The 11,231-nt window shown below is 49.0% G+C and overlaps 6 protein-coding genes across 6 annotated transcripts; 4 read left to right on the top strand and 2 right to left on the bottom strand.

Annotated features, from left to right (window-relative positions):
* Positions 1 to 133: 133 nt before the first annotated feature.
* On the top strand, positions 134 to 2,585 carry cat2 (bifunctional catalase-peroxidase Cat2; the record flags this gene model as incomplete). The annotated part of the gene is made up of 4 exons (XM_002558135.2): positions 134 to 189; positions 283 to 605; positions 669 to 706; positions 768 to 2,585. 4 exons carry the CDS (start codon positions 134 to 136, stop codon positions 2,583 to 2,585), a joined length of 2,235 nt encoding a protein of 744 aa, XP_002558181.2.
* A 431-nt stretch (positions 2,586 to 3,016) lies between these two features.
* Positions 3,017 to 4,231, top strand: N7525_001228 (uncharacterized protein; the record flags this gene model as incomplete). The annotated part of the gene is made up of 1 exon (XM_002558136.2): positions 3,017 to 4,231. The coding sequence occupies one exon, from the start codon at positions 3,017 to 3,019 to the stop codon at positions 4,229 to 4,231; it is 1,215 nt and encodes a 404-aa protein (XP_002558182.2).
* An 846-nt stretch (positions 4,232 to 5,077) lies between these two features.
* Positions 5,078 to 5,896, top strand: N7525_001227 (uncharacterized protein; the record flags this gene model as incomplete). The annotated part of the gene is made up of 5 exons (XM_002558137.1): positions 5,078 to 5,274; positions 5,340 to 5,368; positions 5,430 to 5,556; positions 5,617 to 5,744; positions 5,796 to 5,896. 5 exons carry the CDS (start codon positions 5,078 to 5,080, stop codon positions 5,894 to 5,896), a joined length of 582 nt encoding a protein of 193 aa, XP_002558183.1.
* A 615-nt stretch (positions 5,897 to 6,511) lies between these two features.
* On the bottom strand, positions 6,512 to 6,940 carry N7525_001226 (uncharacterized protein; the record flags this gene model as incomplete). Its single annotated transcript, XM_061211814.1, has 1 exon — positions 6,512 to 6,940. The coding sequence occupies one exon, from the start codon at positions 6,938 to 6,940 to the stop codon at positions 6,512 to 6,514; it is 429 nt and encodes a 142-aa protein (XP_061071040.1).
* Positions 6,941 to 7,378: 438 nt separating this feature from the next.
* On the bottom strand, positions 7,379 to 8,268 carry N7525_001225 (uncharacterized protein; the record flags this gene model as incomplete). Its single annotated transcript, XM_061211813.1, has 2 exons — positions 7,379 to 7,968; positions 8,022 to 8,268. 2 exons carry the CDS (start codon positions 8,266 to 8,268, stop codon positions 7,379 to 7,381), a joined length of 837 nt encoding a protein of 278 aa, XP_061071039.1.
* A 1,203-nt stretch (positions 8,269 to 9,471) lies between these two features.
* On the top strand, positions 9,472 to 10,542 carry N7525_001224 (uncharacterized protein; the record flags this gene model as incomplete). The annotated part of the gene is made up of 1 exon (XM_061211812.1): positions 9,472 to 10,542. The coding sequence occupies one exon, from the start codon at positions 9,472 to 9,474 to the stop codon at positions 10,540 to 10,542; it is 1,071 nt and encodes a 356-aa protein (XP_061071038.1).
* Positions 10,543 to 11,231: the final 689 nt, after the last annotated feature.

Here is an 11,231-nt window from a genome sequence, read left to right as displayed (position 1 = left end):
GGTACCTAGAAGCTGCTTAATACGCGACCCGTTATTGGGTCCACCGGTTGTACCATTTAAACTGCGGGGGCATCCTCTTCCCGATATTTTTCTTTCCCTCCATATTCCCCGTTTTCCTCTACCAAACTCAACCATGAGCGAATGTCCTGTTGCGCACAAGAGAAGCAATGTTGCTGGAGGTGGCACCCGGTATGGCCCCTAGTTCTCTTATGACTTTACCTCGGCACACTTTATTTACCCCTTCGCATCGCTATGGCTCGAAATACTAATTCTATACTCCAGCAACACCGACTGGTGGCCCAATTCCTTGAAGTTGGGTATTCTCCGCCAGCATACTGATGCCACCAACCCTCAAACTAAGGACTTTGATTATGCCGCTGCCTTCAAGACCCTCGATTACTGGGGCCTCAAGAAGGATCTTCACGCCCTTATGACCGACTCTCAGGAGTTTTGGCCCGCTGATTTTGGCCACTATGGTGGCCTTTTCATCCGAATGGCCTGGCACAGCGCTGGAACATACAGAGTCTTCGATGGACGCGGTGGTGGTGGCCAGGGCCAGCAGCGTTTTGCACCATTGAACTCTTGGCCCGATAATGTCTCCCTTGGTAAGTTTTTATTAATAGTTGACGTGATTTTATATCATACTGATATGGATCTCCTATTTCCAGATAAGGCCCGCCGACTACTTTGGCCCATCAAGCAGAAGGTTGGTACTATACATGGACTTGTGTACTTCCAGATTTCCCTATACTAACTATGGTATTTAGTACGGCAACAAAATCTCCTGGGCAGATCTTCTGCTTCTAACTGGAAACGTTGCCTTGGAGTCTATGGGTTTCAAGACATTCGGATTTGCTGGAGGTCGCCCCGACGTCTGGGAAGCCGATGAGTCGGTGTACTGGGGAAGCGAGAACGTCTGGTTTACTAATAAGGCTCGTTATGAGGCCGAGACCGCAGAGGAGGAGGCTAAGCAGGGCAATATCAAGACTCGCGATCTCGAGGACCCACTGGCCGCGGTCGTCATGGGTTTGATTTATGTCAACCCTGAAGGTCCCGATGGAAACGGGGACCCTCTCTCTGCTGCCAGAGATATCCGTATTACATTCGGCCGTATGGCTATGAATGACGAAGAGACCGTCGCCTTGATTGCTGGAGGCCACACCTTCGGAAAAACGCACGGTGCTGCCCCTGCTGATAATGTCGGAACCGAGCCCGAAGCTGCTGGCATTGAATCGCAAGGCCTGGGATGGCACAACAAGCACGGCTCCGGTGTAGGCCCCCATGCTATCACCAGTGGGTTGGAGGTGACCTGGACAAGTACCCCTACCAAGTGGAGCAACTCCTTCTTGGAATATCTGTTCAAGTTCGAGTGGGAGCAGACCAAGAGTCCCGCTGGCGCTACGCAGTGGGTGGCCAAGAATGCGGGCGATATCGTCCCTGATGCCTTTGACTCAAGCAAGAAGCACAGGCCTCATATGCTGACTACCGATCTTTCTCTGCGTTACGATCCCGCTTACGAGAAGATCTCCCGTCGCTTCCTTGAGAACCCTGATGAGTTTGCCGACGCATTCGCCCGTGCGTGGTTCAAGCTGCTCCACCGTGACATGGGTCCTCGCGCTCGCTGGCTGGGCCCTGAGATCCCAAAGGAGGTCTCTCTCTGGGAAGATCCTATTCCTGCTCCCACATACGCTCTGATTGACAACGGCGACATCATTGCCCTGAAGAACGAGATTCTTTCCGCCGGTATTGAGCCCACCAAATTGATTGCCACCGCCTGGGCATCGGCGTCTACCTTCCGCGGGGGTGACAAGCGTGGAGGCGCCAACGGCGCCCACATCCGTCTCGCTCCCCAGAAGGACTGGGATGTCAACAACCCAGCCCAGTTGCAAGAAGTCCTCGGTCTGTTGGAGAGCATCCAAGGCCGCTTCAACAAGGCCCAGAACGGCGAAAAGCGCGTCTCCATCGCTGATCTGATTGTGCTTGCTGGATCTGCTGCCCTCGAAAGAGCTGCGGGTATCCCCGTTCCTTTCACCCCTGGCCGCAACGATGCCACCCAAGAGCAAACAGATGTCGAGTCATTCGGCTGGCTCCGGCCCTTCGCCGATGGTTTCCGCAACTACGGCAACTCGACTCGCCGTGTCCGCACCGAGCAGCTCCTCATCGACAAGGCGCAGCAGCTGACCCTCTCTGCTCCTGAACTGACCGTCCTGCTTGGTGGTCTGCGTTCTCTGAACGCCAACTGGGATGGATCAAGCCACGGTGTCTTCACCTCCCGCCCTGGCCAGCTGAGCAACGACTTCTTCGTCAACTTGCTCGACATGAGCACTGTCTGGAAGCCAACCGACGCTGACAGTGAGAAGTTCGAAGGTTTCGACCGCAAGACTGGCGCCAAGAAGTGGTCTGCTACCCGTGTTGACCTGATCTTCGGTCACCACGCTGAGCTCCGTGCTCTTTCTGAGCTGTACGCTAGCTCCGATGCCCAAGACAAGTTCAAGAAGGACTTTGTTGCTGCCTGGGACAAGGTTATGAATTTGGACCGTTATGATATCCCCTGTTTCCCCGCGACCGGTCGTCCTCGCCTGTGAATAATTTGACTACCATAGTTATCTTCTGTACTGTTACTTAGCTGAGTCATCACCAATCGAGTTTCGTTTTATTGTGACTGCATCATTCACGTACTTAATGTATTGGCAAAGATTTCCCTGCTCCTCAAAAGGTTGTGCTGTTCTGCTGCCGGAACAAGCGCTGAGTCCTTAACCCCCCAAGGGCTCAGAGAGTGAGTCCGAAATAATTTGGCTACCTAATATGATGTCTGAGGTCAGATTTTAAAGTAGCTGCCTGCATTGACAAACCGGCATATTCCGTGAAAGGCAAGAACTGCCCGTTATGTCCGAATTGTGCGAGTGTGAATGCGACTGGACCGGCTTGTTACACCTAATATTTAATTCCGGACTGATGGGCGCATACAGAATTTATTTTCCCCCTAACTCTCCCCTGAATTATCTCTAGGCACAGAATGGCTCTGAAAGTTCTCATTTGTGGCGGAGGTGTCGCAGGTCCGGCCTTGGCCTACTGGCTCGCCCGAATGGGTCACCAAGTTGTTGTCATCGATCGTTTCCCAACACTGAGAGCTACAGGTGCCCAGATCGACCTCCGTGGACAAGGTATTGAGGTCGTCAAACGCATGGGTCTCATCGACGCTGTTCGCAAAAAGCTTGTTAACGAAGCAGGCGTCTCCTTCATTGATGCTAAGGGCAATGCCAAGGCGACAATTCTCGCCAACAAGTCTGGAAAGGGTGGGCAATCCTTTACATCCGAGTACGAGATCATGCGGGGAGACCTCGTACGCATATTCTACGAAGCAACAAAAGACAAAGTGGAATATATCTTCGGTAAAACGGTGGATGGCTTCACGGAAAATGACCGGGGGGTAGTGGCCTACTTTTCCGACGGCTCTTCTGACACATTTGATCTACTTGTTGGCGCAGACGGACAGGGCTCGCACATTCGAAGAAAGATTCTACCCCCTGGTGCTCCAGATGAATATCACCAACTCGGAGTCCACATGGCCTACTGGTTTGTCCCACGGATTGAAACCGACAGTAATATGTGCCAGTTATACCTCAGCCCGGGCGGACGAATGATCATGTCCAGAAGCCACAATGAAACGGAAACACAGGTCTACTTCATGCTTAGTTCTGACACGGAGGAACTACGGAATGTCCCAAGGGGTTCAGTTGGGCAGCAGAAGCATTTCTGGGCCCAAAGGTTTCGCGACGCAGGATGGCAGGCCGATCGGTTTATCAAAGGGATGGACACTACAGAGAACTGGTTCTGTCAGAATGTCGTCCAAATCAGGACTGATACCTGGCACTCTGGCCGCGTCGTCCTTCTCGGTGATGCGGCACACTGCCCTTCTCCTTTAAGTGGTATGGGGACAAGTACCAGTTTAGTCGGGGCATATGTCCTGGCCGGAGAGCTCGCTCAGAGTGAAGATCTGTCCCAAGCGTTTCAAAATTACTCCCAGATAATGCGACCATTTATCGACCAGGTTCAGCGGTTATGGATCCGATGGGCGCTCCCCAACTCGCAGTGGCAAATTTCGCTTGTTCATCTCATTATAAGACTGGCTTGTTTTCTTCGCATACCGCAGCTCATATCACGGTTTTCCGATCATGGCGATGGAGACTGGAAACTCCCTGAGTACCCGGAACTGAAGGTTTTCAGTTAAAAGTAGAGCCTGCGTGTGCAGTTACTCAGAGCCAAATGCTGGAGGCGCAAGAACAGTATGAACGAGAAAACCCATTCCACTTTAGCTACATCAATAATCGTAGATCTCAATCCATCACCATTTCCATGTGTTGTAGTTTCTTACCGATAATGTCACGGAATCTCCATGCGCCTGTCCAGTTGCCTATTCGGGCCAACAGTGGGCGGGATCTCATGATGTAGGAGGTCCGAATAACACGATATAGCCGAGGTAGTCGAAATAAGCTCGCGTTGCCTCCACATTATTACAGTGTAGTTTTATTGTTTCCTCGTGGTCAGGCTCTTGGCCTGGCTCATGGCCTCTTTGTTATTTAGATAACTTCATAGTTACCCTTCTCCGGTCAGTTGTTGACCTTTGTCCTTTATTTCCCTACTTTTCGAATAGAATTGTGAGGCCGCCTCACCGTTACTCCTTTGAGCTATTGTCACAAATTTTGGACCTAAAGTTGTACCTGAAACGGCCCCCGCTCTCATTAAGGAAAGATTTACATACAATGGGCGTTCGACTTCAGATCTTCGCCAGGAAACAATGCCTGCATAGACGGGGGAGCGTTTGGGATATCCAGTTCCAAAGAGAGTAGGTGATCTTTCCACGATACCCGAGTACCTCAAATGAGATGATCCTTTCCTCTTTCCACACGGTTGTGAAGAAGCACCCCGATTACCCCCAGTATCATTGATTACGCGATACAGAATACTTGAATATATAAAGGCGCTGTTGGTCTGCAATTTTTCCTCCATCGAAAGCCTTCTGCATTATTAGGAACAGTCAATCGATAAAGCCTTCTTATCTCTTTTACATCGCAAGATGCAGCTCCTTTCCATTGTCGGTGTCATGGCACTTGTGCCTGCAGTGCTCTCATCCCCGGTGACAGAATTCAAGAAAATTGCGGTCCGGGCTGATGATCGAGGCACCCAAGTTGTTGCTGGCCTCGGAGCGCGCAAGCAGGAGGTGGTTGCTGCTGGCGGCAACACCCGTGATTTGGCGATTGCGATGCTGGAGACGTCAGTCCCCCTATCATCTGATTCCCATATAGCATTATATAGCGCAGACGGCTGATAAGAAACAGGAACACAATGACGACGGATTACACATACGGTATGTGCAGATGCTAACCGGCTTGTGGAGCTAGTAGGATGTTAACTGTCTATGCTTATAGGTGACGGAAAGACTGGCGACGGCACCAACTTCGGTATCTTCAAGCAGAATTGGTTTATCTTGCGACACTCCGCATCCGAATTCCTGGGACAGACTGTCGACGACGTCGATAACGGAGCTATTCTTAAGTAAGTTCTTCAGTGGCGTGCGCACTGCCCCGATTATATTAGCTAATGCTCTGGTGCCAGCTCCGATCTGGGCAAAGACATCCAAGCCCGCCACGAGGGTGAGGAACACTACGGATTTGAAACCTGGTTTAGTGGCCACCGCAATGGAGAAACTGGTATCAAGAATCCCGGCACGGAGGATATCAATGGTGAGTTTTCCTATTCTATGAATCAGTTGATCTATCTAACATGGTGGATAGGATACATCGACGCTATTGCATGGATTCAACAGCAGATTGAGAGCGATGAGAAGTATCAGTCCGATGATACTCGCTTCTGGGTTGATGTCCAGGCAATTTAGAGCGTGACTGGAGAAGGCACGAGGACACCCCAAGCTCCCTGGTTAGGGACACTCCAGGGCTAGGGACACATTTGGTTTAGCTCTACCCTCTGGCGATTTCACTTCTTACACTCCTTTTCAGACCCCTTTTTGCAATTGTATTACACAAATACAATCATTTATCAAAGAACTGTTAGTCCAACAGGAGTAGAGAGGTCAGGAGTCGCAATAGCTAGTAGAGGAATATTGTAACTAGCGTTTTCTATACCTGTTCATGGGGACATTGGTAATGGGCGTAAATGGCCAAGTACGCATATAGTTAAGAAGTGGCAGTGCCTCTTTAATGTCCATAAGAAGCTTGTCACTGGACTCCCTATAATAAAAGAACAATAATATGCCAGTAGGGATTTGTTAGCCTGTTTACTATAGATCGCAACAAATTGCCCAAGACACTTCCCTCTCCGCGACATAAACTACCATGCCGGGCAAGGGAGACACGTAAGTTCACTGTGTAACTACTCCTTTAGCAGCATATATCTGACATTATCCATCTAGCTACCACTGGGCGTTTGATGCTGGGACCGAAAATTGAAACGGAAGGTAAAATGGGGGTCCTTTATCACGCAGAAGAGAAGCTTAAAGCCCGGGATAGCCGAATGGGCATTCGAGGACCGTGAATCCCCGCTTCTCGCCACCAGCATGCTGCTTGTTCGAGTGATAATCGGAAAGGTAGAGGATGGCAATCGACTGGTAGAAATGCTGCGCAGTACACCTACCAGGCAAGGCCAAGCAGGATGGAACTGTGTATTCCGGGTAAAAGAGGCGCTCGATGCCCTGAAGGCCGACGGCAATGTCTTGGGCACGAATGTCATTGCGTGGGAAAAGATACGCAGCGAGGCGAGTGCATTCCGTTGCTAGCTCTTCTGGCATCGGAAGAAGAAATTTATCGATCTCATTGACCCAAAAAGAATTTTGTGGATTGACTTGGTAGGCAGTAGTGTATTCCCAGTACGATGGATACCAACCAGAAGTTTCCCAATCAATGATTCCGACAATATCATCCATGAATCAGTATACTGAGGCTGCTAAGGTCGCCGTGAGTAAATTTTAATGGCCATGATTTGCCTTGCTGTTTGATGAGCTCCTGAATCTCAGGATCAAAACTAGGATCGAATTCGATACCTTCTCGTAAATGCCGATGAAAATCCTGGATGGTGTGAAAGGGACCTAAACGCAAGGAATTGCCTGGTAATCGGTAGTCAAACATGGAGCCGCTATCAACAGAAGCTATTTTTGTGCCCTCTGGCACCGGGATTTCTCGCATCTCTTAGATCATGGACCTCAATTTCGAAAGCAGCTTAGCCTTTGATCCCTGAGTTCGTTGCACCCAACCAACTCCAATCATATCTCCTTTAATTCTCTAAGATGATGAGATTATTATAGTAGACATATTAAAACAATGATAAAAAGCCGTAATTTATTAATATAAGCCAAAGTACGTACCTAGGTAGGTGGCTTGGTATTGTCGAGCGCTTCTCGGATATCCTCAAAGTGAGCGTGCCACGTCTCATACCCGACCATTCCAAGGCTCTTCAAGTCATCAATGAACATACTTAGTGTCAGTTGTGGCTTGCAAGATTTGCCTTTATCCTCTCTCACCCATCGCACGGTCGTCTTGTAGAGCTCTTCCGCCTCCTTAGATTTCCACTCCATAAACCATGCGAGGCGTTGACATTGCACCCCTTGGTTATTGATCTTCCCTGATAGCCAGGCGATGTTGTGACTGAGAATCCCGGACATCGGATTAGAAGGCTCTTCATCTCTCCCATAGAAATTCAACAGGATAGGCAGCTGACGCTCTCGCTTCTTTTCAGAGTCCAGTGTGTAGGTAGGAAAGTAAACCATCCAGACTTCGTGGATTTGTCTTGGATCGGGATACATGGGGAAGCCCGCGTGTATCATCTTGCCAATACAGTAGTCAACTCGATAAATGGAATAGACATTATCGCTATATTGGTAAAGTGTCGTTTTGGCGTTGCCAGTACTTCTGCCTGTTCTGTGGAAGTCATTTCGGTGTGTTTCTGACAACCACTCTTGTGTATCCATTTGTAAGTCTCTCTTCTGTTTATCTTATTCGAGTCCTTACGAATGATAATCCATAGCCTGTGGGCCAGTTCGAGGGGGCATGCAAAAGTGATGTGGCGACATCCCTCAAACGCTTGAATCTCATTCAGAGAATTTCTCCAGTTCATTTGCTTTACAGGTGACATCTCAGAAAAGTCCAAGTCCAGCCATTCGATTATGGGACCAGGAACTCCCTGGCTGCAAGTTCGGTCAATATCTGGTATTCGGTTGGTATCGGACGGCTTCGTCTGACTTCTTGTGGCCGGCATGATTATGTCTGAGGATGTGGAAAGGTGGATGGGTTGGTGAACTTATTTACGGCTGCAGAACCTAGGGGCCAGAGTGGTGGCTGACTAATCTCCAGCTCTACCGCCGGGAGCTTCATATGTGACTTTCTGCTTTTGCTTCTTTTTCTGCTCCTTGTTGGGTGCATTGAAAGGTCAAATAATACAAGGGCAGCTGCTTGGTTTCAATATGCCTATTATTGGTAAAATTTGCCTCTTTGTTTAATAACGTCTCTATGGTCTAGTTAGTATCAGGCCTCAGTTCTTGCGCTCTAAATATATTCGGGCCCAACAGCGCATTACCAGGTCCTTGGCAAGATCTATTCCCTACCTACCATATAGCGCAGCCTTCGGATAAGCTGTACATGTCATCTTCACCGATCTACATTGTTGTACATAATGTTAGCCATCCGAGCGGTGAAATATATACACGTCTTCTTTTTTCCAATTTTCTATATGAGGACTCTGTGGACGCTCTGGCCATTCCTTGTTCCAACCGGATGCCAAGCCTCAACGTCAACGTCAATCCCGTTCCTATTCTTCTCCTTCTCTCTACTCCCTACTCCATATATCTTCAGCTCAGCCATGATTACCAATGCCGGAATTCACCCAGGCTAGGTCTGGACTCCTATTGCGGAGCGCCACTAGCGAAAAGAAAATGTGACCAGTGCTCAAATTCTGACTGGGTTTCTTTGTTTGAGATCCCGAGAATCCCTGTTTGGCGCGTCGATAGCCTCTCGACATTTGACACTTCGTTTGTCCTGTCCAATAAGCTCTCCAACCAGCATGATCAAGGGGTTGGGACAACTGGGGTTCTTCTGGGATCCTCACATTCCCAGAGATTATTGCCACCAATAGCTGATTCGGAAGTCCACTGCGATCATTAATTGTCGAATGAACGGGAATATCTGTTCCAGATCCCCGTATGCTAGCATCATACACCGTATCTGCCGCTTTTCTACTCATTTATGCGACGGGGGCATGACTCGTCAGTGGCAGTCCACCTCGGGACCAACAGTCAACCTTATTCCATTCTACCCCGTGGCCTGAAATGAGGGGCTCAAGGCATGTCACTCTTACCATAGTATCTGTCAGCCAGGTGGGACCTGCATCCGAGCTGTGATCAATATATCCTTTTTCCTTTCCCAACGGTTGATTCATCCGCTTGGCCTAACCCGTTCACACGCCATGGATGCCTCAATGACCAACCTCCCTCCGGAGGTGAGCGCCATTTTGAATAGCAACTTCACGATCATCCAGGTTTTTGCTATGTTCTCGATCGGAGCATGGAACTCATTGGAAGTTGTGATTGGCATCTTCGAGAGGTTCAAAAGGTATCGTGGGTTATACTTCTGGAGCATGCAAATTGCCGCCTGGGGAATCTTGTTACATGCCATACCAGCTCAAATTCGCTATACCAGCCAAGCCACTTCCATCTCTATGTCAGTCCCGTTTCTCGTGGGCTGGATCTGCATGGTGACTGGACAAGCGGTAGTGCTGTATTCAAGATTGCACCTCGTCGTGTCCGACATCCGTCATGTACGATGGGTACTATGGATGATTATAGCCAACTTTTTCGTCCTCCACATTCCTACGGCAGTCCTCTTTTTTCTCACCGTTGGCAATATATCGTCCGGTCGCGTATCAGTAATCTACGACCATTTTCAGGCAACAGGATTCGCCGTCCAAGACACCGTAATGTGTGCCATCTACGTCCGCGAAGCGCTCCGGGCGCTCAAGCCCGTCTTCGAATACAAAGGCGCCCAAGGGCGAAAAATCATCTACCGAATCCTCTTTGTTAATCTCATCGGGATCCTGCTCAACGTATGTATCCTGATCGCCAATTACAAAGTCCACTACATAGTCATCAGCTTCAAGACAGTCGCCTACAGCATCAAGCTGAAACTTGAATTCCACGCCCTCACGCAGCTCCGCGAGCTGACCCGCACATACTCATGCACATTGTGCCAAGGCGCTAATGGTAATCCTCGTGGGTCAAGCGACATCAATCTCTTCGACATGCTCGCGAATAATCCCCCGTCGCAGGATACTGAGGCGCAAGCTAGCTCCAGTGGTGCGGGGACCTTGAGCCCGGAGCCGCGTTCAACGAGCAGCGGAACATACGATTTCCACGAGGCACTGCGCCAGACGATGCCGACTGTGGACTCCATTGAGTCGCAAGCAAATTCTCGGCCTCGGATGCATTCGTCCGATACGCAATCTACAATGGAAATGGCATTGCTCGAGCGCCCGAGATAGGAGCACATCTTGATAACTTGAGGGACATAATTTCGCATGCAGGATTGTACATACTACAAGATGAACGACTATATACAGTCGAATCATCATTGGGCGGCCACTTTTTTTTTCGCTTTATACCCTTGTCGCTACAAACATGCTTGTTGTTATTTTTATGTGTGTTAATTTGTATTAATTTCTGTGGCTTCGAAAAGTTTGTACGCATTCTTATAAAACATTGATTGAACTACTAAATAGCGTCTATCTCTTAGAACAACATCTGAATGTATGGCAAAGGCGTAGTTACAGTGCAACAGAAGATAAGACTGACATGTATTGGGACATATCTGCATATTTCCTTGAATGAAAATACGAGGAAACTCAAAATGAAAGATAGCCAACAGAGCCAACACGTGTCCTGGTGTTTACTTCTGCATAACAAAGAGACTCATATCCATCGAAGCTATGGCCACCTGATGAATGTCCGATAGGATTGTTCGAAGAAGGGGGGAAATGATATCATAGGAGGTCCAGAACGTGAGCAGAGGAAGTGAATCATGAATAGGAATGGACTGACAGCAGTGGCTGAATGTCTAAACGGACATGGGCGAGGGGCTTTCTTTGTTTTGAAGCCATCGAACTGTTTCCTTAAAAGACAAATCAGCCGCTGTTCTCCAATTGGCCAGTATACATTGTCAGCTCGAGCAACT

Source organism: Penicillium rubens (genome assembly GCF_028828025.1).
Source record: "Penicillium rubens strain IBT 27055 chromosome Unknown utg000001l_segment0_segment0, whole genome shotgun sequence".
Taxonomy (NCBI): Eukaryota; Fungi; Ascomycota; class Eurotiomycetes; order Eurotiales; family Aspergillaceae; genus Penicillium; species Penicillium rubens.
Note: the sequence above shows the minus strand (reverse complement) of the source record. Positions and strands in the feature narration are given on the sequence as shown.